A 24,749-nucleotide genomic window follows, 5' to 3' on the forward strand; every position below is an offset into this window, starting at 1 on the left:
AAAAAGGCCTTGGCCGCGTGCTAGCAAGCAACTCATGGGCTACTTCCACGGGTAATGTGAACCACACAATGTTGGACGGCTTGGATGTTTGACCTTTTTCGACCCTGCTCCCCACTTGCGTGAAGCTTCGAAAGCGACCGGGATGACTTTCCTCTTATTACGTCTTGTTTAGTTTAAAAAAATTTCTAAATGGCTCGTCAAATCTTACGGCACATATATATGGAGCATTAAATATAAATTAAAAAATAATTAATTGTATAGTTTACCTGTAATTTGCGTAGCGAATCTTTTGAGTCTAGTTAGTCTATAATTAAACAATAATTACCAAATACAAACGAATATGCTACGGTACTCAAAACAAAAAAATTCACAAACCGAACAAGGCCTAAAACCTTCACAAGGCAAGGCGATTCAGCCCTCTTCTTTAGCACTACGTACTTTTAGCGATTGAATAATATTTTTTTTCATAATAAATAAGCATAAGCAATAGCATAAGCTAAATTTCAATGAAGTGAACAAGGGGGTAAGTTTCATGAGAAGAAGTTAACAAATATGCGTATTGGCTCTACTGCTGTAGCTAGTGCTCGATCGAAAATTTAGCTTGTGTAGTGTAGTAAGATGATAAAGTTCACTCTTGACTTGAACTTACCAATACACTTTCTGCCAAAACCGGAGATATGCAACCTTTTTATACGCTGCTCCACTTCCGATACACTACTGTCTGTCAGCACGTACACCCGACTTTTTTTTATCAACCATATCTGTATTAAGTTAAGGAAACATTACACGTACATGTAGAAGTACAGATACGGTGGAGCAGGATACAGAGAACAACTCTACCACTATAACAGCACAGAGGACCTTAACAAAAAAGAAAATTACACATAAGTCCTTAGGCTCTCCACGCCTCGAAGCATCCGGAAGAAGCCACCAGCCCCCGCCGACGACCACCGAAAGCCATGGCCACAAACCCGAGGTCGGAGGGAGCTCCATTGCCACATGGCTTTGAGAAGAACCGCAGTAGACACTCGCCCTTGGACGAGATGAAGGCAACGTCGAGTAAACATCGGTCGGGGACACACCCCAAGCTCCAACAACCATGGAGCAGAGCTCACCGGCGGCGACAAAAATCACCGCGGGAAGACGAGCCTGCTCCACTCGCCAAACTACCACTAGAACCGGAGCCAGCTCTGCACCTACCAAGCAAAAGGTCGGCGTACATGCCTTCGTCGCCGGACGCGCCCCCAGCGCCACCGTGACAACGGGGCCCCAAGCAGCGCGGTCTTCCTCACAGATCTCGCCGACCTCGTCACCGGTGACGCGGAAGGAGGACATCACCGGGGCGAAGAGCAGGCCGCGAAGGCTTATTCGCCGACGCCGAGAAACAGCAAGCCGCAGAGGAGATAGCCCCCCACCCCTCGGCAAACCTTAACTCCGTCGCTATAGATTGACGACGAGTATATACTAGCTATCCTAGCTATACAGGCCCTCCCGCCTAGGAACCGGGCGCCCCTCTCATCCCCGTCGCCGGCGAGGACGCCGGAGGAGAGGAGGCCGGCGGATCGACGGAGGAGAAGAAGGTCGCCCTCGAAGTCGCCCTCTTTCACTGTAGAAAGGGGAAAAAACAATTCGATGTGCTAGTGTTGGTATTCCAGCACGTACACCCGACTAGAGAAAAGGCAAATGAAATAAACATCGCAAGCCACTGGGAAAGGAACAAAAGGAAGCCTAACCGACCGACCCAATCTATTCACTCAAAAGCAGCCCGGCCCACACAAAAGAAAAGGAGACTTGCATGTGGGCTCAATATAAAATGAGAGCCCACGAAACTACACAAACTAGCCTATGACGAGAAGAGCCCACGATGAGATGGCGTGAGCACACAGATCAGAGATCACCGAATTTGTCAAAGGAAATATAAATGGCATATATGGAATATAATAGCTGGCTGTTGTAAAAATTTCCATATGTATATGCCCGAGAAATTTTCAGGAAAATTAGGTCCAGAAGAACTGGTGAAAGAAAGGGCAGGAAATTCGAATATAACGATAGAACACACTGATTGGAGAACAAAATCAAATGCTAAGATTCAGATGAGCTGTCACCTTTTACAAGAAAACCAGTTGCAGCCCGTTATCACAAACTCCTTTCCCCTGTGCAATTGCACAATCTCAATACCTTTGGAATGGATCGATGCCTACAAAAAATAACTTTCAGTGAACTCGTGTTGACTTCACCAAAATACGTACGCATTGATTCATGACTTTGTGGTTCGTGCAAAGAACCATGTCCTTGTCAGAAAAGGGAACACAGAATCCATTACTTGTCTGCGTGCAAGCACCAAGCAGAACATCTGGGTCTAGCCAACAAGATCAAATAGGTAAAAGGTACCGACCTGTTTTTCAGATAATAATGGAATAAAAAACTATCTAAGCCTCTAAATTATCTGATGCAGATGTCCAATACTTATTACAATAGCTTTGCTGCACGAAGCCTCGAACAGTTGTTAGAGAAGAATGTGCTATGAACTAAGATATAGCACCACGTACTCTATTGCTAAACTTCCATCCACAGTTAGCGAAGCTTACCGTTGTAGCGGCCTCTTTTTTTCGAGAACGCTATTTGCTTAACCTGCCAATGCACGGAGATTAGCCAAATTAGAGAATATGAGGACGCCCATTGACGCCTGTTGCATTATGTGGCATTGTAGCGGTCTGCAACGTGCGATATAAATTGCGCACATGCATGATCCCTATTCCCTATCATCCTCATTCTGTAGTAATGAGAACATTGTCCAATATGTGACTCTGAATAAAAATACTTGCAAATATGAATGTATCTTCTGTTTATCAAACACAATGTCATTTTTATTTCTGGTAAGCCATATGCCCATATGGCACAACAATGAGCTCCGATCCTGTGTCAACTAGAAGTTGTTTAGATTCCAAGTTTACTCCGTGAAGCCAAGAATTAGTCCCCCTGCCACCTTGGCATGATCACGTACCTTTAGGTCTCTTTTCAAAACTCAAATGATCCCTTTCGAATCCATGCCTTTAATTTTTCAGGGTAGGAAATCCATAGGGATATCATTGGAATAACAGATTTAGTTATTCATAGATGGTTTTCAACCCCTGGTGTGTCTTCCCCTTGGTTTCAAAGTAGTCCTTAGTGAGAATCACACTTCTATATAAGAGACATAGAATTACTCATCATTTATTTAACAGAAGACGAGTTTGATACGAAATTTCCCATGTCAATTCTTGTATTTGTACCATTCACAATGGTACGAGTCGATTTTATTTCCCAATCTGTACATCACTACAACGTGATCAAAATGTGGTTTTCGCATGTATGTGGGTGTAACCTGTATATCTCAGTCTCGTAGGTAGTAACACAACCTTTTATACACAGCGAGGACAATCTGTCGGTAGCCAGCAGTGCCAGGGAGATACTCTCCACTCCACTCCACTCCACTCCACTATCTATACTGCTTCTCTGAGGCCTGAGCAGGATATCATGCCTTCCACCATTACTACTATTTTCGTTGGTGTTCCGTGGATAAATATTATATTAAGCGAACGGAGACGACGAACCGTCGATTCTACTACGGCGACGTGAGCTCTCCTCTGCCGCAACGTCGTATCCGCACCTCCAGCACCGAGCCCCACCTCGTCCGCTTCGTCTTGCAGCACTGCCGCCGCGGTGCCTGAAACACATCCAGTAGTTCCAACGTGTAAGCACATCAGAAAGGCAATCGGGACGGACAACAGATGCGCGCGGCAGCGGCGGCACTTACCCGTCTCCAGTCACTCTCGCTCATCCTCGGGGCCATGACCCTGACCGTGTGCACCGTGGACGCCGCACGGAAGCTGGCCTTGTCGCACTCCCCCTCCTTCCCCGACGACGGGGCGGCGGGGTGCCTCGCGTACTCCGTCACGGTGGCGCGCGCCGTCTCGTTCCGGACCCGGCTGAGGAAGAACATGGCGGGGCGGGCGCACGCGTCGTGCGGGCTCAGCGGCCGCGTGTTGAACACGAACGGGCCGTCGGCCCAGCTCCGCCAGGTCCGGAACGTCCGCAGCGGCACCTCCAGCTCGTGCGGGGCCACGGCCCACGGGTACACCTGCACGGTGTAGCCCCACGCGACGGACACGGACCACACGTAGCCCGGCCCGCGCTGGTAGCAGAAGCTCTGCTGCAGCACCCGCGCCGGGTCGAAGCGGGACGCGCCAACCAGGGGCCGGACCGCGTCCAGCGCCGTCTTGCCCCGCGGGGTTATGGGCTCCACGTGGTCCAGGTGGTGCAGCGACACCAGCGGCGCCACCGGGTGGGCCGCCAACATCCCGTACGCGTCGCCGCGGATGTCCACCTGCAAGCGTTGCACGGGCGACATGTGTATTGTGTCAATTAATAAAAAAATAAAGCTGCGATGATTCTCTCTGGAAAAAAAGGTAAAGAAATGTTCAAAAAAAAGGTAAAGAAAGTAGTACTAGTAACTTTTCTGCACGCGTATGGACCTCTAGATTCTCGAGGGCCAGACGGCACCTCATGACAATTTTTTGGCAGGAAAAGGCTCGACCGCCGGAGACAAACGGCACCCCGGCGGAGTGTGCACCACGCGACGAAACGCAGGGATGTCGCAGATCTGATTCTGAAGAATACCCCGCAGGCCCGTACTCCACGTTCGATGGCGAACGGCTCACGGTTCAAAAATCAAAATGGCGTGGTGAAACCGGGTCGCGAGTCGTCGTCTGTCAAGTCTTTTTTTCTCTGGCAACGTCAAGCACGGTAGCAAATGACGATGGGATGCTGCGCCGTCTGCCGCGGAGCGAATCACGCCCGTTACACAAGTTACAGGGGCAATCCGATTCTCACAAATTCCGAGTGTCCGACACGGTTCTGTCTTAGTCCTCGCGGTGCACACTACGCCTAATCGCGCGCCACCTAGACCGGCAATTTCTCGTCACCGGAAAAGGACAGCCGCACACCTGGCCCGGTGAGGTCAGGCGTCGCACCAACCATCTACCGGCATGCCCTAAGGATGGCGACGTTCAGATTTCGGCCACACAACCGGCCCCGCCCAACACGGTTTTTTTACCACCTTCAACCTTACGGGTCCAAGACGACCTGACGCTATTCAGTAAAGCTACATAACACTCAATATCTAGTGTATTGGATCCAACTCAATATCTGAATTTCTCCTTCAATCCATGAAGGTCAATTGCTTGTCTATACCTCTACATCTTTCTCCAACCTTGGCCATGGCTCTGACGAGGTTATGTGTCAGGGTTTAAGGTCTTTGGTGAAGAACTCAATAATCTCAGGAAATTGGGGCAGTAAGTAGGCTTGGCAGTGGTGGCGATTGTGGGGGCAAAAGACAAGGTGACGGGCAGATCTAAGTCAACATTATGCGTGTCACATCCACAGGAAAAAAATAAAATCTAAATTTTCACCATATTTGTACCTTCGAGAGTGTCCTACTCAGATTTAATCTAGCTCTACCCATAAGGTGTCCATGTCATCACGGGGCACGGTAAGGATGAGACATCACAATGATGGCCTAATGGAGCCAAGTTAGCACGAGGATTCTACGTAAAAGATGGAGTATCACAACTAGGGCAATCATGGATGGCTATAAAAACATCGAGTCAAAAAGAAGAAGGCGTGGAGGAGCTACATCAGATAGATTTTAGTGTTAGGTTGTGGTGGATATAGGAGTATCTAGCGTCGCTGCCGTTAGAGGTAGCTAGGAGGCAGGTTGGCAAGTGAGCATGGAAGAACAGGAGATAAGATTGAGAGACAATTTATCACAACTAGCCAAAAGCTAGAAGAAAAAAAAACACTTAACTGTTTCTATTAAGGTATTTATCACTCAAAAGAAAAACAGGATCAAGTCAGACGAGAAACACAAAAAAAGTGATATACTAAAATATTAAGACGGACAAACATAGGAACCAAACACATCATGACAATGTGGTTATTTGGCATGTTATTAGGAGCCTTGTTGAAATAATTTGCGGGCTTCTTGATGCCTCTTAGGACTTTCTAAATCCTTGAATTAATATTTGAAGGCTGTTCTAATAATAACTGCGAAAGTTTATCAAGTTTTGAAAACAACGGGTGTATACGAGTCAATAATGTCAAAAACGCAATCCCACAAAAAACACATGTAAAAGCACCTCATTCGGCTTCCAATTCTATTAGAGACACGATGGGGATGATCCTAGCTGTTTTCATCCCTGTCTCTGAGCCACTCATCGTGGTCGTGGACACACCACCGGCGAAGGCGTGCGGCGGTTTCATCATTTCGTTGGTGCGCACAACGATAGGTCAAACACCGGCTGGGGCACGGCGAAAATCTACCCTTCCATTCGTGGTCTACTGTGGTACTAACGACGCCGGCTGGGGCACGGCAGAAGTAATGCGGTGGCATTGGCACTGGCACTGGCGTGGTGCTCGGCAAAAAGAAGAGAAGAGAGGGTGTCCCTTTTTCTAGCGGTGGTTGGCTAGTTCAGCCAGTGCTCTCTTGTGGCCTGTCGACGACGCTTGTCGTGCTCGATACCCACGCCACATGGCCACATGCTCACATAGTCACATGGGGTGAAGTGGTGAAATGGGAGCGAGCGAGGTGTCGCTCGGCTAAAGCTCAACTCAAGGACTGCACGGACAAGTAGGGCCTGGGTCCGGCGACTCCACGCTGTCCTGCAACCTTTAAATCGAATAGGCCGGATGGCACTGTCCGTCACTCCGTTGTCGCATCGCATGCCGCCACGGCGCAACGCAACAGCCGGGCTCCAGTGATTTCCGGAATAGGTTCTGCCTTTTGCAGCAACCGAAAGATGCTTCGACCGTGGATTCACTACGCAGGACAAGGGATCCTTAAAGGTGCTGAAGCCTGCCTCAGGCCTTTTCGCTGCGGGAAACGGTGAAAGGTTGGGTCAAAAAGCTCTGATCCAGGGTGATGCAGGGAAAATCGAACGGAATCAGCATGGCCAGTCAAAACTGCGGCACTATGACTAGCGGAGCCGAATTCGGCAAGCGAACCAAAGGCTCAGATAATCCGTTATCGATATACCTCATCAGATGATTACAAATGACATTTTTGGTTTGCTTAGATTAGACTTAGAAGACACAAGTTGTGTACTCTTCTTATTTAAAGAATGTCATTTTGGAGTTCTTTTTTTAGTATAGTATTCCCATGCACAAGGAAGCATATGCAAGTGCTTAGTGTAACAGACAAAGAGATGCAATGCAGCAGCTAGAGTTAAGGAAGGACGGTCTCACCTGGTGGAAGCCGGGCTCCCGGGTGAGCGGCACGCCGAGCTCGCTGAGGCAGGCCTTGACACGCTCATCGCTGCCGAAGAAGTACCTGTAGCGGTCGAGGCAGCCGTCCATGGCCGTGGCGAGCGCGGCCGCGGCCGGGTAGCTGACCGCGAACCCGCCGCCGCCGAAGGCCGTTCCGTACGAGTGCATCACGTCCTGCTCCACGCTCTCCGACGGCGCCCCGACGTAGTACATCTCCTCGTGGTCGTACTTGCGCAGCACGGCCACCAGGTTGTCCGGGAAGAAGACGGTGTCGTCGTCGCCCATCACGAACCACCGCACCTCCTCCTCCCGGTCCCGGGCCGTCGTGTCGTTCCCGAGCTCCGCCGCGACGGCCAGGAACGAGTCCACCACGATCCGGGCCATCCGCGACGCCGACGCGCGGTCCCCGAACCGGGACGCGTCCGCGGAGACGCGGTACGGCGGGCACGTCGCCGCCGGCCACGGGGTCACGGGCTGCTCCTCGAGCCAGACGTGGCCGCGCATCTGGTCTGGCCGCCACCACAGCTCCGCGTACCCGCGGCGCTGGTCCCACGTCCGCGCCGACGCGCCGATGCCGAACACGACGTGCGAAAGCGTCGTCGGCGAGCGGGCCACGCGCGCGGCCGAAGGGCCGTCGGCCGCCGCCGCCGCCGACTCGTCACCGGGGAACTCGCCCAGATCGCCCGCGGCGCAATCCTGGCACCTCCACAGACTGTACAGCCCGTGCGCACCATCGTCCGGGAAGAAGGCGACGTAGGCGAGGAAGGCAAGTGTAGCCGCGATCAGCGTGGAGAGCGACGCCGCCACGCACCGCCGGCGTTGGTCGCCGCCGCCGCCCGCGACGGCGGCGGCGCACCCACCGCCCTCCGCGACCTTCCATTTGTGCAGCATCCGCGACCCTGCCCGAGATCGCCGCCTTCCCCCGCGCTACGCCAACGGCTTGGCGAGAATCTCGCGAGGCGGGGCGAAATGGCCGGCAGGGCCCGAGACCCCCGGCCGTTCCTTCCCGCACGAACAATGATGAGAGAGGCTCGTGGCGTTGCGCCCCTTCCGCCCGTTCTCCGGGACGGTGGGATCGTGGCGGCCGCGAATGGGAACGGAACGCTACTCTGCGCTGCTCCCCTCTCTCTCCTCCCTTGTCTCCTCGAGCTGCTATATCCCGGCGGCGCACCGATCGATCTCGCCTTCGTTAAAGAAACGAGGCGGCGGCGCGCGCGTATACGTCGTGGCCTCGTGGGTGTTGTGGTTTGGACGCCTCCCTCTCCTTCGTTATCGCTCGCAGTCGCAGGTGGTGTTTAGCTCGGGAGGACGCCGCGCGGCGTGGCACGACAGGAATAAAACGCGCGTTTTTAACTCTGGGTTTGATAGGGTTGGGCCGGGAACGCTTGAAAAGCAAGGCAAGGTGGCTCGATAATTATTGATTGCGTCCCCCGAGATCACCGAGCCGTTAACCCCCTCCCGATAAAGGCTCCCCACGACTGGGCTCGAGGAAGGCAACTGCCCGTCCCGCTCTCGTCTCCTCGCGGTACACGATGAGTCGAAACCGACCTTTCCGTTAACCGGTTATACTGTTGTTTGTGGCCCTCCCGCAATTGGGACCCGCAGGGCCGCAGCGTCCATCTCTTTGTGCGAGTCGTGACTCGTGACGGAGGCCGGAGAGCAGCCGCAGGTGCAAGAGACGGCGGGCGGTGGCCGGCCCGGCCCTGGCCTCCCCCCGCCGGATGCGGGATGCGGCTTGCTTTTGGCGCCATCGGCCAGCCTCCGTATGGAGCCATGGGAAGGACCGCCTCCAGCGCCTTCGCTGCTGTCTACTTTCTTGGAGTGTTCCGGGCCTTCACCTAGGTGGCGAGCACATGGACGAGTCACCAGTCAACAACTCAACGTAGTCGATCGGGTGCTAGAGCGGCAGGTTCAAATGTGCCTAGCATCTGTTGAGCAAACTTGGATGTACTAGTGACGTACTATAAGGAAACAGAAGATGCCGGCATGTCGACAAGGCGCTATGTACTTCGGTGGCAAGATTTGCCCCGGGCAGCGGCCTGAGATGTGGCATGTGGCGCAACGCCTAGAACGATTTCCAGTTTGAACAAATTGATGTACACACCGGCTCCCGGTCCAAAAGTGTTTCAGATCTATTTTCTTTTTTCAAAAACATTTTTATGCTGGATTACAATCATTTCGTGGCATGTGGCTAGTTTGTTAGATTCTTGAAAGTGGAATTACAATTAAGACAAACGGTAATTTAGCGTCCGGACGTCTGGACAGACGTCTTGTTCGGACACCACTCCCACGCCACCTCCATACATCCGCATAGTTTGCTCGCCACCACTCAAACCTACTCCATCTAGACGTAGCACCCGCATAGCCCACTCCTTTTCACGTGCCCATATGCATATCAGGAGGGACCGATCCCAGTCACCTACCCCGTCTGTGTATGTGCATCCACGTGGGGCTAGCACCACACCAAACATCACCCGCATCGAGAGAAAGAGGATGGGGTGGCAGATGCCTAGCCAGTGTCGAAGAGGAGGAGACACCGAGGCAAGGGAGCAGAAAAAGCGAGGAGGACACAACACTCCATCTGCTTTTGAAACATCCAAAAACAACAGTTGCAACCTACGACTAAAGGCAGTTGAAACACTTGAAAACATACTTATAAAACACTTGAAAAACATACCTGAAACACACTTAAAAACCATTGCAACTATACGCAAACATCCGAATAAAACACATGCAACATATGCGTACAACATATTCAACATCCAAATAAACACAATTGAAACATACAACTGGAAAACACACAGACGAAACATACTGCTGAAACATCTAGAACACTCGAAAACATATTGTTACAACATACCTTTAAAACAATTGAAATGTAGGCAACATGTACAACATTCTCTCATATACTTTTGCAACATCCATTTGATTCAACTGCAACATACCTTTGAACCTTCTAAAACAATCGAAATATACAATTGCAACATAGGGTGGGCGGAGAGATCCTAGCGTAGGGAGTGCCATGGCCACCAAATCTGCGGACATTGGGGGCTCCCGGTGGGGAAGGACGCCGGTGTGGGGGAGGGGCGTTGCTGGGTAGGGGAAGGAACCACAGGAGGTCGAGGAACATAGGGGAGCAGGAGGCTCGTACTAGAGTTGTGCATCTTGTGTCGGAGCCAGGCTACGCTCCTGCGCAGGATCTACGCCCACGCTGGATCTACGCCCGCCGTCTATCCCCACATTGGAGTTGAGGCCGGGGGTGGCTAGCCGGAGAAGAGAAAGGGTCGCCGAAGGTAGCCACGAGGAAGAATGTCGCCGGAGACTCGCGCTAGGGACGCCGTTGCACTGCACGAGGAGGGAGAGGGAAGCAGCGGCTGCATCTGCTCGTGCAACGCGCGTGGGGTGGGGGTGCAGGGGCATGGCTCCACAGAGGAGTGTCGCGGGCGTGGTGCGGAAATGTCACAGTGGGGAAAGAAGCGAGGAATAAGCGGATAAGAACGGCGTCCGTCCGGACATACAATAGGTATCATTACCGTAAAAGAAACTTGATTTTGGATGCTTCTCTAAACTAGTAAAAAAATTGGTTTTAAGTGATTCTTCCTAAAATGTTCCCTCTTTATCGCATTTGGCTCGATTGAAACATTTTTTGTTGCCAAACACGATGCGAGGAATGACTAAAAGCGATTCTCCACGACACAAAGAATCTTATAGATAGTCAAACGATTTCACTCGTTCTTGCCAAGTGCTTTCACTTTAGCGGAGAAATATTTTTAGAGGGAATCTATGTCTAAAATGTTTCTTAGAAAATCTTGATCCCTACCAAACACATTCTTAATGTCAAAATAAAATCTCTACATGAATTAGAATATGCGACTGCCATGTCCACTAACCAATGGATTAATAACACCTTGTTTGGAACGGAGGCTTTCTGCAGGAATTTTGAAGGAAATCACTTTCTATAGTTTGCTGACGTCATCTAGTGTTTGGAATGGAGGAAAACAGATTGCCATTCCAGAAGAAAGGATTGGTTCGTAGAAACACAGAAAATAGAACATCCAGTTCGAGCTTGTGTTTTCGCGGAAGTCCGAGGCAAATGGCCGTCGTTGCTCGCTCGCGGAGAGAGAAAGTGCAGGCTTTGACGGTTGAACGGTGGTGCCCTGGTTGAACTGCTTCAAAAGAAGAAGAACAAATATTTATTCTTTTTCTTTTGAATAATCATTAGAAATAACAAAACAAATATTTATTATTTTTAATCGCACCGTATAAATTCTTACGTCCCAAACGCATTTATTTGTATTTTTCTACGTTTTTTTATTCCTCTGTTTTCTCACGGCACTTCTATCTTATTCTTGTACTTTTTCCCTTTTCTCTCCTTTATTCCAAACAGACCCTACAGGTGTAGTGTCTGATCTTGGAACAAAGATTCCTCCGTTAAAAATTACTAGTATAGTGCCTAGTTACATCCATCAGTCCATGGAAAATGTGTTTTGGAGACAACCTTCCGCTGCGTCTCGCCCATATCGTCATTCCCACAGGCTGTCCCTTGCACGAGAGACAGCTTTCGATTCTTCTTGCTCCCCATATTTTCGCTTGATTGCCGTTTGTCTGCTGCCTAATGATGACTGACCAACTAGTCACATGTGTAAGCCGCAGTCATCATCAGTAGAGGAATGCTACGAAGGCGATCATCATTTCGTCAGTGCAAATGCTACACTAAAGTAGTACTAGCTGTATATGTGCAATCTAAAAAATCAGGAAATCCTGTGTCTGAATTTTGGCGACGTGGCTATAGGGTATGCTGGACTGCAACATAGTTCGTAGGAATAATATAGCAACATTTCAATACCAAACTAGTTTCGCTAATGCATTTTATTTGTAAATTTGATATATTTATATATAAATTTGGTCAGATCAAGAGAAGTTTGCGTTACAAAAAACTTTAGGGTTCTTTTGGTTTTCTCGTTTCACCTTGCCCAGTAATGTTAGCCTTGCGAGTTTAATCCTGTTCGTTTGTCTTGTGAGCCGTATTGTTTCAGCAAATGAATAAGATTTTTTTCTCACAACAAATTGACACTTTTAGCCATAATTTTTCAGCCATGTGAGTCAAATTGGCTGTCCCAAACTAGTACGAAAAGTTTTGCTTGGATATGAAACGAGGTAGGCAGGCAAAAAGTAAACAAACGGACGTTATTCTAGTTTCTTGTCCAGCGAGATGAGATGAGCTCAAGCAAGGAATCCAAACCCCCCAAAGCAACTTATACTCTAAGTAGAATGGAGAGAATAGGTTTAATTATGTCATTTTGGCAGTAGTGACCAGGGAAGTCTAATTTATATTTAAATCAGTCTTTTTCCACACACAACCATGCATGTGCCGACCAGACAAGACAAAAACACTTCTTGTTATCACCGCATGTCCGCACAAGTAACATAATAAACCAAGTCAGCTGTCGTTTTTGTATAAACCTGGCAATTATAGTATTTTGCTACCGCATTAGTGCTGCCTCAGTGCCTCATTAGGTTTACATTCATAGATCTTGACGACCAGAGAGTCATCTTCCTTCGAGCTCTCCACTTTGCAGCATTGCCTCCGTGGAGCCTGGGTCACAACCAACAGAGGCAAGGTTATTAGCATCTCAACAGTGCCAACGCAGTTGACGGATCATAATAATAGGTTCGTAACAACACAGGAGTTTAACTTAATGTCTCTGACATGTGTGCATGCATGAGCACACGTACGTACCCGCTTCCAGACGGCAGGATCCATCTTGAGTGCGAGCACTCGGATCGTCTGCACCTTGGCGACCGCGTCGAAGCCGGTGCCGTTGCACGCGTCGCTGCTCACCAGCTCCGGCACGTACTCCGTCAGCGTCCGGTTCTGCCTCTGCCTCTGCCCAGCCGCCCCGGGCGACTCCTCCGTAGTGACGCGGTCCAGGTAGAACATGACGGGCCGGCGGTGGCATGGCAGTGCGGTAGCGTTCGGCGCCGCCTCCGGGCGCGTGTTCACCGTGAACGGCCCCGCCGGCGACCCGGACCACGCGCGGAACGTACGGAGCGGCGTCTGCAGCTCGTGCGGCGGGACGGCGGACGGGTAGAGGTGGACCATGTAGCCCCAGGAGACGGACACGGACAGGGTGACGGTGACAGCGCCACTGCCCCGCGACCGCGGGCGGTAGTAGCAGATGGACTGCTGCAGCGTGCGCGCCGGGTCGCGGCGGGACGCGCCGACCAGGGACCGGACCGCGTGCAGGCGCTTGAGCGAGTTGGGCGAGATCGGGCTGAGCCGGTCGAGGTGGTGCAGCGACACCAGCGGCGCCACCGGGTGCGCCGCGAGCAGGCCGTACACGTGTCCTTTCAGGTCCAGCTGCAAACGTAGTACGAAAGCAACGCCAACCAGCAAAAAATGTGAGTGACAACGAACGAATGGACGGCGCCTGTTCTGCAACGATTTGTTTTGATGGGTCCTCTTTGGGTTCATCCAGATCAGCTACATTTAACTGTGCGTCCTGCTTGTACCAACCGGAAAGGCCATTCGTGAACGAACATGTGTTGTACCCACGATAACTTTTTTGTTTTTCCACTACCTCAGCTGTCAGCACCCTTAGCTTGATCCAGAATTCCATAGAAGCACAGGCCACGCTGACACGTTTGCCAACAAAACTGACATTAACATCGCAACCACAAAGATTTTGGTGTTTGTCAAGAGGTTTGCGTCTCCTTGTCTCTGAGGATGAGTCGTGACAAACATTCCCTTTCACGGTGGGTGTGAGTAAACTGTTGTGTTGTTGTATCGCTAACAAGGTGAACGGCGTATTTACCTGATGGAAGCCGGGCTCTCTGGTGAGCGGCACGCCGAGCTCGGCGAGGCAGGCCTGGACGCGGTGGTCGCTGCCGTACAGCTCGTTGTAGCGGTCAAGGCACCCGTCCATGATCCCGGCGAGCGCCGCGGCAGCCGGGAAGCTGACGGCGTACCCGCCGCCGCCAAAGGCCATGGCGTACGAGTGCGCCACGTTCTGGCCCACGCTCTCGGAGCTCGACCCGACGTAGTACATCTCCCGGTGGTCGTACCTGTCGAGCACGGCCGCCAGGTTCTCCGGGAAGAACACCGTGTCATCGTCGCCCATGACCAGCCACCGCGCCTCGCCGCTGCCAGTGCCAGCGCCAGCGCCCTCCTCCGGCCCCGCGGCCGCAGCGGCGGTCTCGTAATAGTAGGCCTCGGCCACCGCCTGCGCCATCCGCGCCGCGGCTGCGTGCTCCCTACCGAACCGTGCCGCGTTCGGCCGCAGCACGCGGTAGGGTGGCCATGATGGGTGCCAGGGGCCGGAGGGCTCCCCGTCTAGCCAGACATGGCCCCTCGTTGCCCCCGGTCGCCACCACAGGCCGGTGTACACCCCGCGCTTCGCCCAGGTGGTTTTGGACGCGCCGATGACGAAGACGATGTGGGCGAGAGTGGTCGGTGAGCGGCTGGCTTCGGCGGCTGCTGCGGGCGCGGGAGGCTGCTCGCAAAATGGGCGTTGCAGGAGGCTGTGGTGGATGCTGTTCCGGGAGAATAATGCGAGGTAGGCGAAGTATGAGAAGGAGAGAAGCATGAGCACGTACAGAGATCGCCGGAGCCAACTCCACCGCGCGTTCTTGGCATCGGCGTTGGAGAAGACAGAAGACAACCGCCACTGCAGGGACATGGCAACTGACGCGATGGAGCATCAGCATCTTGAGACGATACAAATTTTGTTGCAACCTCTCCCCTACCTGCCAGATATTCAGGACAGAGACTTCTATTTCTGTTCTTTTATTTATCCGTACTAGTAGTAGATTACACTTTGATCCATCGTTCATTACTAAGATGGGGTGTCTCATGTAAATGGTCAGGAAATTGTCGCATATCTTCGCAAGCTAGACAAAACATGCTGTGCGTGCGCAATATAGACTTGAATTTCTATGGGCTGATTATACTGCGTAACCTAATTTCTTTCTCCAACTAGCTAGTCAACCACAGTAAATTTAGGTTAATTTTTCTAGCTTCAACAAGTAATTAGCCATACCAATATTATAATATATATCAATATTAATATTAACATGGTAACTGAAAGTACTCTACTTTTTATATTGTTATACACATAATTCTTTGATAAAAAACCTAACACCATGAGCATTGCAGGAGGTTAGTGCAAATTAAAGACGACTAGCTATGACCTCCAATGTCTTTGAGATTCTTTTGGTGCAAGTTTTTTTGATGGAACTGGAGGGATCGGGACCCCTACAGAAATTTTATTAAACAAAAGAAAGGGTACAAACACAGGAACAACAACTCTTTTGGTGTAAGTAGTGATTGTTAGGCTTAAATATCCTCTCGTTGTTAACACCTTTGGCCCCCAAGCTACAACTAATCTTGAATGCTGTTGTGCAGGTTTAAATGTCTGTTGACGACATATATATAGTAGTAAACAGTACAAGGTACATGCTAGAATTATTGTTTTATTAAGTACGAAAGTAGAGTTTTGAATAAAATGCATAGTAAACACAAGGCTTTCAACTTAACTTGAGGATAAACGGTTGTTGCAACCAATAAGATCAAAATTTCAAAGTCAAAATCAAGATTCATGACATTATGATACATGCAACAAAGAACCACTATAACTTAAGCTAATGTTTTAACTAATGTGCCATGAAGAGGGAGAGAAACTATTCGTATAGATGGAAAAACTTACAGAATAATTGATTTATCACAACGAGATAAAGATTACATAGTAGTTATAAGTTATAAGCATGTTGTGTAAAAAGTGGAGAGAGAGAGAGAGAGCGCGTGCAAAGATAAATAATTTTTATAGTTTTATGTATTAACATGAACTTATAATGCTTGTATCTCCTTTTTTGAGAACTTTTAGGATTTATTTTTTTGCTTAATGTGAGAATTAACACGAGTGCCTCTGCTGTGTAGCCAGTAATAATAATGAACAGTTAGATGCGTTCTTACTAAAAGGTGGTACCGTGGTAGACTGCATCTTTGCATCCAGCTCGATTCTACATACTGTTGGCACGACTGGTTGAACATGCCATCAACTGCTTTATGATTTAGTCCATCCCCTGGATTTGACCCCACTGACACCAGAAAATAGTCTATCTCTGAATTTGACATGATCCGATGCATGAGTGTCCATTCCAGCCAGCGCTTACGCGTATTAACAGGTCTGATAGAGATGGTTCCAATGGAAAAAAGCACACTGCCATGGTATCCCACCTCCCATGCTGAGCTGATTGTTTCCGCTTTCCTGTGCGCTCACAGCACTCTGTTCTACGGAAACAGCAGCATCCAGCGCCGCAAGGTTAAGAACGACGTGCCAAGGCAGCCGCGTCCGGCCCTCCAAGCTTCAATCAACAAGCATAAGCTTATAAATCTTGCGTTCCCGCTAGATGAGTTACATGGTTCCATACTGTACGCGCAGAAGCCGTGATGTGGGCGCGTTTCTGGTTTGCCGTGCCGGCCAAGAGGCCGCCACGGCCACCGTTTACACCTCCTCCTCCTCCTCCGCCGCCGCCTAAGTACGGCCCTCTTCCTGAGCCATCATCCGTCGCGTCGCTGTACGACCTCGCTGGTAATTTCCTCGACCGCGCCAAGACAGTGCTGGACACCACCGGCGGTCCGGCGGGTCTCGATGCCATCTCCTCCACGCCGGGCGCACGCCGCGCCGCGGCAGAGTTGACGGCCCCAGCCTCAGACGCGGCCCCAGCGGGCACAGAGAGTGACTCGTGGACCTTGAGTTCGCGCGCCGTGCACTGGATCATCGCGGGGGCCGTGGTGGCCGCGGTGCTTCTGGTTTTGTGCATGGTGGCCTGCTTCGTCCGGCGGAGAAGGAGACGGCGCCGGCGCCGGCCGGTGGTACTGGTACCACCTCAGCTGCCACTGCCAGCACCGATGGTTTACCACAAAGGTACGTACAACAAGGTGTTCAGGCATACACAAGCATCAGCTGTGCATGTCCTTGTCGGACACAGTCGCTAACAGCTCGCTACTTGCGTTGCGTTGCGTGCGTGCGTACGCGTGGTGTTTCAGATGGCCCGACATGGCCAGTACTTCAGCAAGCGCCGTCCGAGCACTACTTCGCGCAGCAGCAGCGCCCCACACCACCCCAGACGAGCGGCGCTTTCTCGGACGCGGGATCCGAGAACCGCCCGCACTCCGTGGACATCGTCACCGAGCTGCCGACCGGAGGCTCGCACTCGTACGAGCAGCTCGCCGCCGCGACGGACGGGTTCGCCCCCGGCAACATCATCGGGCAGGGCGGCTTCGGGTGCGTGTACAGGGGGAGGCTCGACGGCGCCGAGGTGGCGATCAAGAAGCTCAAGACGGAGAGCCGGCAGGGAGACCGCGAGTTCCGGGCAGAGGTCGAGATCATCAGCCGCGTGCACCACCGGAACCTTGTCACGCTGATCGGGTACTGTATCTACTCCGATGAAAGGTTGCTGGTCTACGAGTTTGTCCCCAATAGGACACTAGACACTCATTTGCACGGTAAGTTACTGGAAGTTCTTGGTCCCCGGTCCTGCATGTTTGCACGTTCGATGAATGTTCTTGGAATTGGTTTAACAGATTGACATTGGACATTACATAGGGCACAATGGTCCACCGCTTGACTGGCATCAAAGGTGGAAAATAGCTGTGGGATCAGCAAGGGGCCTGGCCTATCTTCATGACGACTGTTAGTCAATACTTCTGCACATTTCTTGTTCTCTTCAGTTTTGAGTCTAGAAGAGCAATATTGAACTCTGACGAGCTACTTATTGGCTTATTGCCAGGTTATCCTAAAATCATACATCGTGATGTCAAGGCGTCCAACATTCTTCTTGATCATAATTTTGAGCCCAAGGTATCATTTTTGACCGATATGGAGAAAATATTGCAGTACATGCCATGCCAAAACAGCAGCTGTACTATGAGTTCTGTGTTTTTCTAAACCGAGTGCACAGCATTTCAAGTGTAACCTTTGGTATAACCTAATGCTGCACTTGAACAAAATATTGGTTCTAACTGAACTTTAGGAGTACACTGTTAAGTTCAGCAAGCATAGTTGATCTTCAACAATGTGCAATGACATAAACCTTTGTTTATTAGTATGTCCTAATTCTTTGCAGGTTGCAGATTTTGGGTTAGCAAAGTATCAACCAGGAGACCACACTCATGTTTCCACAAGAATAATGGGAACTTTCGGGTCAGCCCTTTTATCGTTGCCATTCTACAGTACCATCATTCAAGAATTTTTCTATTTCTTTGTTTTCAGCATAAACTTCTTCAGCAGATGAGCGTCTAATATAACCACCGTCTCTTCACTTGTTTCCTGCAGGTACATAGCTCCAGAGTTCTTATCTAGTGGAAAACTAACTGACAAAGCTGATGTTTTCTCTTTTGGCGTCGTTCTCCTGGAGCTGATTACTGGAAGGCTACCGGTTCAGTCATCTCAGTCCTACATGGATGACACATTAGTTGGTTGGGTCAGTCCATCAGAAACAAGTTCCTGAATTTACAACAACTGATGTTATCAGACGCTTCTTTAGGTAAAAGCCTGAAAGTTCATTCCTATGCGATTGCTTCTGCAGGCTAGACCCTTGATTCAGCAGGTTGCAGATGATGGCAACCTTCAAACCCTTGTCGATCCACGACTTGGAACTGATTTCGATCCATCCATAATGATGCGGATGGTCGAGTGCGCTGCGGCCGCTGTGCGCCAATCAGCGCTGCATCGTCCATCCATGGTTCAGGTTCGTTCGTTCTCTGACCACTCGCCGCCGCCGGTGATGAGTTCCAATTCCAACGCTTGTGGTTTGCTTAAATTTGACATGATGTTGATGTGCTCCGCAGATCCTTAAATACTTGCAAGGGGAAACACGGGCAGATGATCTGAGTGGAGTTTTCAAGATTACAGCAGTAGAGGAGTCTTACAGCTCCAGCATGGAATCCGGTGAATCCGTTGGACCGAGGCCAAGAAGAGCGCAGCGGAGCCAGGAGAACACTGGCAACGACTACAACAGCGAACAGGCTCCGGGCAACAAACCAAACTGGAGCACGGGCAGCGCGTGGTGAAGTGAAGATATTCTTTCTTTCTTTTTTTTTTCCGGATGAATGATGATGTAAAATTAAGAAGACAAATGTTCAACTTAGAGGAGTTCAACCTGTTTACACCCCGGCCCCGCTAAAGGTGGCTTCACGAATTCATCTATTCTGGGCTTTTGTCCAACAATAGAATGGTGACTGAAATTTACACAAAATGAAACTGTAGGGCTGTTTAGTTTCAAAAAAATTGTAAAATTTTATAAGATTTTCTGTTGCATTAAATCTTGCGGCACATGGAGTAATAAATATAGATAAAAAAAACTAATTATATAATTTGTCTGTAATTTACGAGATAAATCTTTCAAGTCTAGTTATAATTATTAAATACAAATAAAAATATTACAAAACTTAAATACAAAAAGTTTTTAGATCTAAAACAAATTTGCCAAAAAAAAAATCTGTGCTTCTTATCCGCGCATGTCCCCCGTCAATCAGTTCCACAATCCATCTCCATTGTAAGCTTTCTCTTGTCACCGGCTGAGCAAGGAGAGGCAAGAGACCGGGAGCAACAGCTGCGAGATGGCCGCGGCGGAGACCTCGGGCACGGCGATAGGGACCTCGGGGAGATGGGCACTGCACGGCAAGACAGCCCTCGTCACCGGCGGCACCCGCGGCATCGGGTACGGCTTCCCTCAAACGCCTATCTAGTTTCTTCCGGCACTTGCAAACCCGCTACGGAGATTCAATCGAGCCCGCGTTCGTGTCGTGTAGGCGTGCGGTAGTTGAGGAGCTGGCTGCGCTGGGGGCGGCCGTGCACACATGCTCCCGAAAGGCGGAGGAGCTCGGCGAGCGCATCAAGGAGTGGGAGGCCAGGGGATTCCGCGTTACGGGCTCCGTTTGCGACCTCTCCGAGAGGGACCAGCGGGAGCGGCTGCTCCGCGAGGTCGGCAACCGCTTCGGCGGCAAGCTCAACATCCTCGTGAGTCAACAAAATCACCTGCTCCCGTCCTTTTGGTCCTCTTTGTTTAGTTCCGATGTCTAGTGTGGATTTATAGCGTGTATAGAACTTTGGCTAAACATGATAGTATGTTGCAATTTGGCAATTAGCAACAGTTAGGATTAGGGTTGGGAGTTTATGTTTTCGGTTCCAGTCTCGTTTTGGCAAAGAGGGTGGGAAGTTGTTATTGTATAGGCCATGCTAAAGCAAATCACAATGAAGGGTTGAGATGGTGCCCATCTGACTGTAAAGATAAAGAGCATTAATGGTGCCCCTCACTCAGTGTGAATGTGTGATTTACAAAAGTGGAACTTTGACCATCAATTTCTCATTCCTCATCCCACCCCAATTCCTATTGACTTCAAAGCCTAAATCCCCAATTCACATTCATTTGCACTAATTTCATCTAACCAAACAAGTATTTATCACATACTTGCATGGTAATGATACTAGTGGATTCCTCATAAGAACTGTTTTTGACAAATATGTATAATGGAGACTGTCTACGCTGAAAACAAGTACTACAAAGAGCACAGAGACATTATTTATCAATGACATGAACAGCAATAGGGTCTTGCAGTTTGTGCACACCAGATTTGGAGTTGAGTGTAGTGAATTGTAGGAATTCATTAATCTTGACCATTGGCTACCTTTTCTTTTCTTTTTCATCTTTTGAAGATAACCCCTGGGCCCCTGCACCTATAAAAGATTTTTCAAGCGAATAGATGCAAGTCCAAACCTGATTTAATGGGCTATTAGTGGTGTCCTTTAACTTTTATCCTATTCAAGTTAAACAACACTGACCATGTGTCTACAAATACGATCTATAGGATTTATTTTTTAAAACTGTCTATGTCAAAAACAAGTACTAGAATGGAGGTTTTATTTTGGTGCTTGTGCGCACCAACTTTGGAGCATTGAAATGAACTGTGTTGCAGGAAGCTGTTAGTCTTGACCCTTGGCTCCTTTTTCTATTGAAAAGAACAAAATCCTTGGGTCCTTGCATTCCTATACCTTTTTAAGTGAATGGATGGATACACCCATATGCATTTATATCATTTCATTAGATAAGTGTCCTGTAAGATTGACCCTATTAAGCAATGTTGACCATGCGCCTCAAGATGTTTAGGATTCTTTTTCCTTGAAAAAAGGTATTAGCTCTATTCGCATCTAGAATTTGGCCGAGGACGACTAAACTACATTCAAATAATGTGAAAAAAGGTTTTTATAGATTTCACATGATTGAATTGCCATTTAGATTATTGGAAAGTGCCATGTTATCTCTAGTTGCTGATTAAATTATGTTTTTGAAATAGATAAGTTTCTTAAATGCCCTTTACAAGTTTAGAGACCCAACCCAAATGGTTCAGACTTAGAAATTTCGGGACAGGCAGTTCTTTTCAATTTAATCTTTACATTTTGGCAGTGCAGTACTATGCCAAGACATGAAATGATCGCATTACTTCTTAATCAATAGAAAAGGATATCAAACTCCATGAAGAAATTCCCAGTGTAGATGTTCTGTTTTGTGTTCACGTGCATAAGCATAACATTATTGCATTCATGATCACAGATTGATAAGGTAGGAAGTACTTAATGGTTGCAGGAACTATGTTGACTGATGGCAAATGTGTCTACATTTTTATCTACAAATTATTTGTAAACCCTACAATTTGCTTATTTACAGTCTGAATCTGTTTCATGTTGATTTATCCTGGCTTCTTCATTTGATCTTTTAGGTAAACAATGTAGGAACAAACATAAGGAAACCAACTACTGAATTTACTGCAGAGGAATACTCGTTTGTGATGGCTACTAATCTTGAATCTGCATATCACTTGTGCCAAATTGCACATCCTCTTTTGAAATTATCTGGGTCAGGCAGCATTATATTCATATCATCTGTTTGTGGAATGGTGGGTGTCTTTAGTGGAACTATATATGCTATGACTAAAGGTAACAGTTGTACTCAATACTAAACAACCTTCTATCTCTTGGTCATATATGAATACAAGGTGTTCTTGACATGTGGCATGTATAACCAGCTAAACTTCTTGTTTAGGTGCCATTAACCAGCTAACCAAGAACATAGCATGTGAATGGGCAAAGGACAACATAAGAGCCAACTCTGTTGCTCCGTGGTACATCACCACTTCACTTACGGAAAGAGTAAGAATCTTCTATTGTTTTATATTAACTAATTACATTTGTATCGTACTCCATTCCAAATTATAAGTCATTGTGTTTTTTCTAGATACGTACCTTTTGCTATGCACATGAATATATATTATGTCTAGATACATAGTAAAAACTATATATCTAAAAAAAAAGCCAGAACGACTTATAATTTGGAATGGAGGGAGTATTTACCTAAATTGTAACCCTAAACTGTCCTTTCCTTTTATTACTGCTTCCTTTTGTGCAGCTTTTGGCAAATAAGGATTTCGAGGAACAAGTTGTGAGTCGAACTCCACTTGGACGTGTTGGAGAACCTGAAGAAATATCGGCACTTGTTGCTTTTCTTTGCATGCCAGGTTCCACTTATATTACCGGCCAGACGATTGCCGTTGATGGAGGTATGACTGTGAACGGGTTTTACCCAACCAAGCCCTAGGCGGAAGCTGCCATGTCTGGATCGTTTCTGCGGATATGCTGATTTGTGTTCTGTGGCAGAAAAAGTACGGTTGATTGTGGCTTATAAGTTAAAGCGATTCTTGGAAGTTGGGGGAAAAAAGGCTAATAAGATGTACGTAAAGGTGAGCTTATGTTGGATATTGTTCATTACATGTTTACGTAATTCTGTCAGAGCCATGTGAAGAATGTTGAGTTTAGATCTGACCAGTGTTCTGCAATTCAATTCTGCAATGACGCCAGCTTGTTTTGACAGTTAATTTCATCCGCGACTTTTTTTTTAGCAGTGCTGCATGAATTACGCTCCACCTGGTCGAACTATAGTCGACCTCTGACCAAAGCGTACACATGACCTTTTCTTTAGCAGTGCTGCATGAATGTTACGCTCCACCTGGTCGAACTATAGCCGACCTCTGACCAAGCGTACACATGCGTGTGCCAATTTTCTCATGGGCCAAATTCGTTTGTGGGCTGTTGTGTTTTCCGTCCGCTTATCCGATTGTTTCCTGGCTTGGTGCACAGTCAAGTCAAGTAGATACTACATAGAAACACATTTTTAATGGATAGTTTTTTTTCAAAATTAAATTTTGTCTAACTAAATGTCTTCTCTTATATCATTTACCAACAGTGGCGGACCCAGGATCTTAGCATAGGGTATGCCATACAAAATTTTTCTTATACCATTTGATAATCATTTCTAATTTGTAAGACCATATTCCAATTCGGTAAAAACCACAAGCATTAAGCTAGAAACTATGACATATTACGATGATACAAATAGCAAAAAAGAAATACAACCAATAAAATAGAATTATAATATCACGTGTCTGACTTGTTTATCCACCGCTTTGTGATGACATGAATGTCTCGATTATATCATCTTCATCCATTTAGAAGAATAATCGTGCTTACTAAATGTGACTAGACAACTAATGTTGGAGTTCAGACTTTGTAAACGAAACATGACATTATACATAGCTACATATTTCCATCCCATTTCATGGAGTATCTCACATGGCACAACAAAGATTTGATAAAAAATGCAAAATAAATGACAAACATATTATTTATAGTTATAATATCTATAGGGGATAAAAAATGAAAAAAAAAACAAAAATAAAGAAACATGTGAGGTCTCGTGGGACAAATCAGGAGGGGATGTAAATAGAAAACTAAAGGATGATGTACATTATATATAATTATGTACATTATATATAATTATTTTTAAAGGAGACAAAATTAAATAGAAATTAAATTTAAAAACAACATTGTACATAGCTTGCAACTAAGGTTTCACGAGACATAAGAAGATGAGATAAAAATAAGAAGACTTAAAGAAAGAATTATATTATCTATAGTTATTAGTTTTTAAAAGGGACAAAAAATAGAAAACAAAAACAAAAATGATGCAAAGGGGATTTGAACCAACGACCTCTTACTCAAAAAACAAGTTAGCTTACCACCACACTAATAGGACACATCAATTATAGTGCTGTAAATTAATTTATATAATAGATGATAATATTACTACTCATTCTTGGAATTTGGAACAAGTCTTTATGTGCCAACTGCCAAGGCAACAAGTAAAGGTTAACCGAAGTCCAAAGGTAGCCACCATGAACACAGACGAAATAAAACTAGCGATCTGTTACTCCTATCACACCAAGTTTAATAATACAGCCACTTGTTGGCTGTAAGGTTTCTTACAGCCTTCTTTCAGCTCACTCATACAATAGTTAGCTATTCACTATTAATATATGGACTACTTATCTCTCA

The 24,749-nt window shown here is 47.9% G+C and overlaps 4 protein-coding genes across 4 annotated transcripts; 2 read left to right on the forward strand and 2 right to left on the reverse strand.

Annotated features, from left to right (window-relative positions):
* Positions 3,233-8,764, reverse strand: LOC8081520. The gene is made up of 3 exons (XM_002468072.2): positions 7,282-8,764; positions 3,797-4,366; positions 3,233-3,706 (listed from the first exon to the last, which is right to left on the reverse strand). Exons 1-3 carry the CDS (start codon positions 8,191-8,193, stop codon positions 3,605-3,607), a joined length of 1,584 nt encoding a protein of 527 aa, XP_002468117.1. The 5' UTR covers positions 8,194-8,764; the 3' UTR covers positions 3,233-3,604.
* LOC8081521 lies at positions 12,685-15,594 on the reverse strand. The gene is made up of 3 exons (XM_021462553.1): positions 14,118-15,594; positions 13,043-13,663; positions 12,685-12,898 (listed from the first exon to the last, which is right to left on the reverse strand). Exons 1-3 carry the CDS (start codon positions 14,979-14,981, stop codon positions 12,794-12,796), a joined length of 1,590 nt encoding a protein of 529 aa, XP_021318228.1. The 5' UTR covers positions 14,982-15,594; the 3' UTR covers positions 12,685-12,793.
* On the forward strand, positions 16,683-19,627 carry LOC8081522 (proline-rich receptor-like protein kinase PERK15). Its single transcript, XM_021463496.1, has 8 exons — positions 16,683-17,228; positions 17,351-17,809; positions 17,910-17,996; positions 18,094-18,164; positions 18,430-18,506; positions 18,639-18,786; positions 18,892-19,053; positions 19,154-19,627. The coding sequence occupies exons 1-8, from the start codon at positions 16,751-16,753 to the stop codon at positions 19,373-19,375; spliced, it is 1,704 nt and encodes a 567-aa protein (XP_021319171.1). The 5' UTR covers positions 16,683-16,750; the 3' UTR covers positions 19,376-19,627.
* LOC8084947 (tropinone reductase homolog At5g06060) lies at positions 19,835-23,233 on the forward strand. Its single transcript, XM_021451382.1, has 6 exons — positions 19,835-20,025; positions 20,117-20,324; positions 22,082-22,298; positions 22,405-22,511; positions 22,768-22,918; positions 23,016-23,233. Exons 1-6 carry the CDS (start codon positions 19,925-19,927, stop codon positions 23,156-23,158), a joined length of 927 nt encoding a protein of 308 aa, XP_021307057.1. The 5' UTR covers positions 19,835-19,924; the 3' UTR covers positions 23,159-23,233.

The sequence above is a fragment of the Sorghum bicolor genome, chromosome 1 (assembly GCF_000003195.3).
Source record: "Sorghum bicolor cultivar BTx623 chromosome 1, Sorghum_bicolor_NCBIv3, whole genome shotgun sequence".
Classification (NCBI taxonomy): Eukaryota; Viridiplantae; Streptophyta; class Magnoliopsida; order Poales; family Poaceae; genus Sorghum; species Sorghum bicolor.

Excerpts from the sequence above, each read along its gene's own strand:
- LOC8081522 (XM_021463496.1), top strand. The coding sequence starts at position 16,751 with ATGTGGGCGCGTTTCTGGTTTGCCGTGCCGGCCAAGAGGCCGCCACGG. Across the intron at positions 18,507-18,638 it reads AGAATAATGGGAACTTTCGG|GTACATAGCTCCAGAGTTCT; the intron begins GTCAGCCCTTTT and ends TGTTTCCTGCAG. Across the intron at positions 19,054-19,153 it reads ATCGTCCATCCATGGTTCAG|ATCCTTAAATACTTGCAAGG; the intron begins GTTCGTTCGTTC and ends TGTGCTCCGCAG.
- LOC8084947 (XM_021451382.1), top strand. The coding sequence starts at position 19,925 with ATGGCCGCGGCGGAGACCTCGGGCACGGCGATAGGGACCTCGGGGAGA. Across the intron at positions 20,026-20,116 it reads GGCGGCACCCGCGGCATCGG|GCGTGCGGTAGTTGAGGAGC; the intron begins GTACGGCTTCCC and ends CGTGTCGTGTAG. Across the intron at positions 20,325-22,081 it reads GCGGCAAGCTCAACATCCTC|GTAAACAATGTAGGAACAAA; the intron begins GTGAGTCAACAA and ends TTGATCTTTTAG.
- LOC8081521 (XM_021462553.1), bottom strand. The coding sequence starts at position 14,981 with ATGTCCCTGCAGTGGCGGTTGTCTTCTGTCTTCTCCAACGCCGATGCC. Across the intron at positions 13,664-14,117 it reads GAGAGCCCGGCTTCCATCAG|CTGGACCTGAAAGGACACGT; the intron begins GTAAATACGCCG and ends CTACGTTTGCAG. Across the intron at positions 12,899-13,042 it reads ATCCTGCCGTCTGGAAGCGG|GCTCCACGGAGGCAATGCTG; the intron begins GTACGTACGTGT and ends GTTGTGACCCAG.
- LOC8081520 (XM_002468072.2), bottom strand. The coding sequence starts at position 8,193 with ATGCTGCACAAATGGAAGGTCGCGGAGGGCGGTGGGTGCGCCGCCGCC. Across the intron at positions 4,367-7,281 it reads GGGAGCCCGGCTTCCACCAG|GTGGACATCCGCGGCGACGC; the intron begins GTGAGACCGTCC and ends CAACGCTTGCAG. Across the intron at positions 3,707-3,796 it reads GCGAGAGTGACTGGAGACGG|GCACCGCGGCGGCAGTGCTG; the intron begins GTAAGTGCCGCC and ends GATGTGTTTCAG.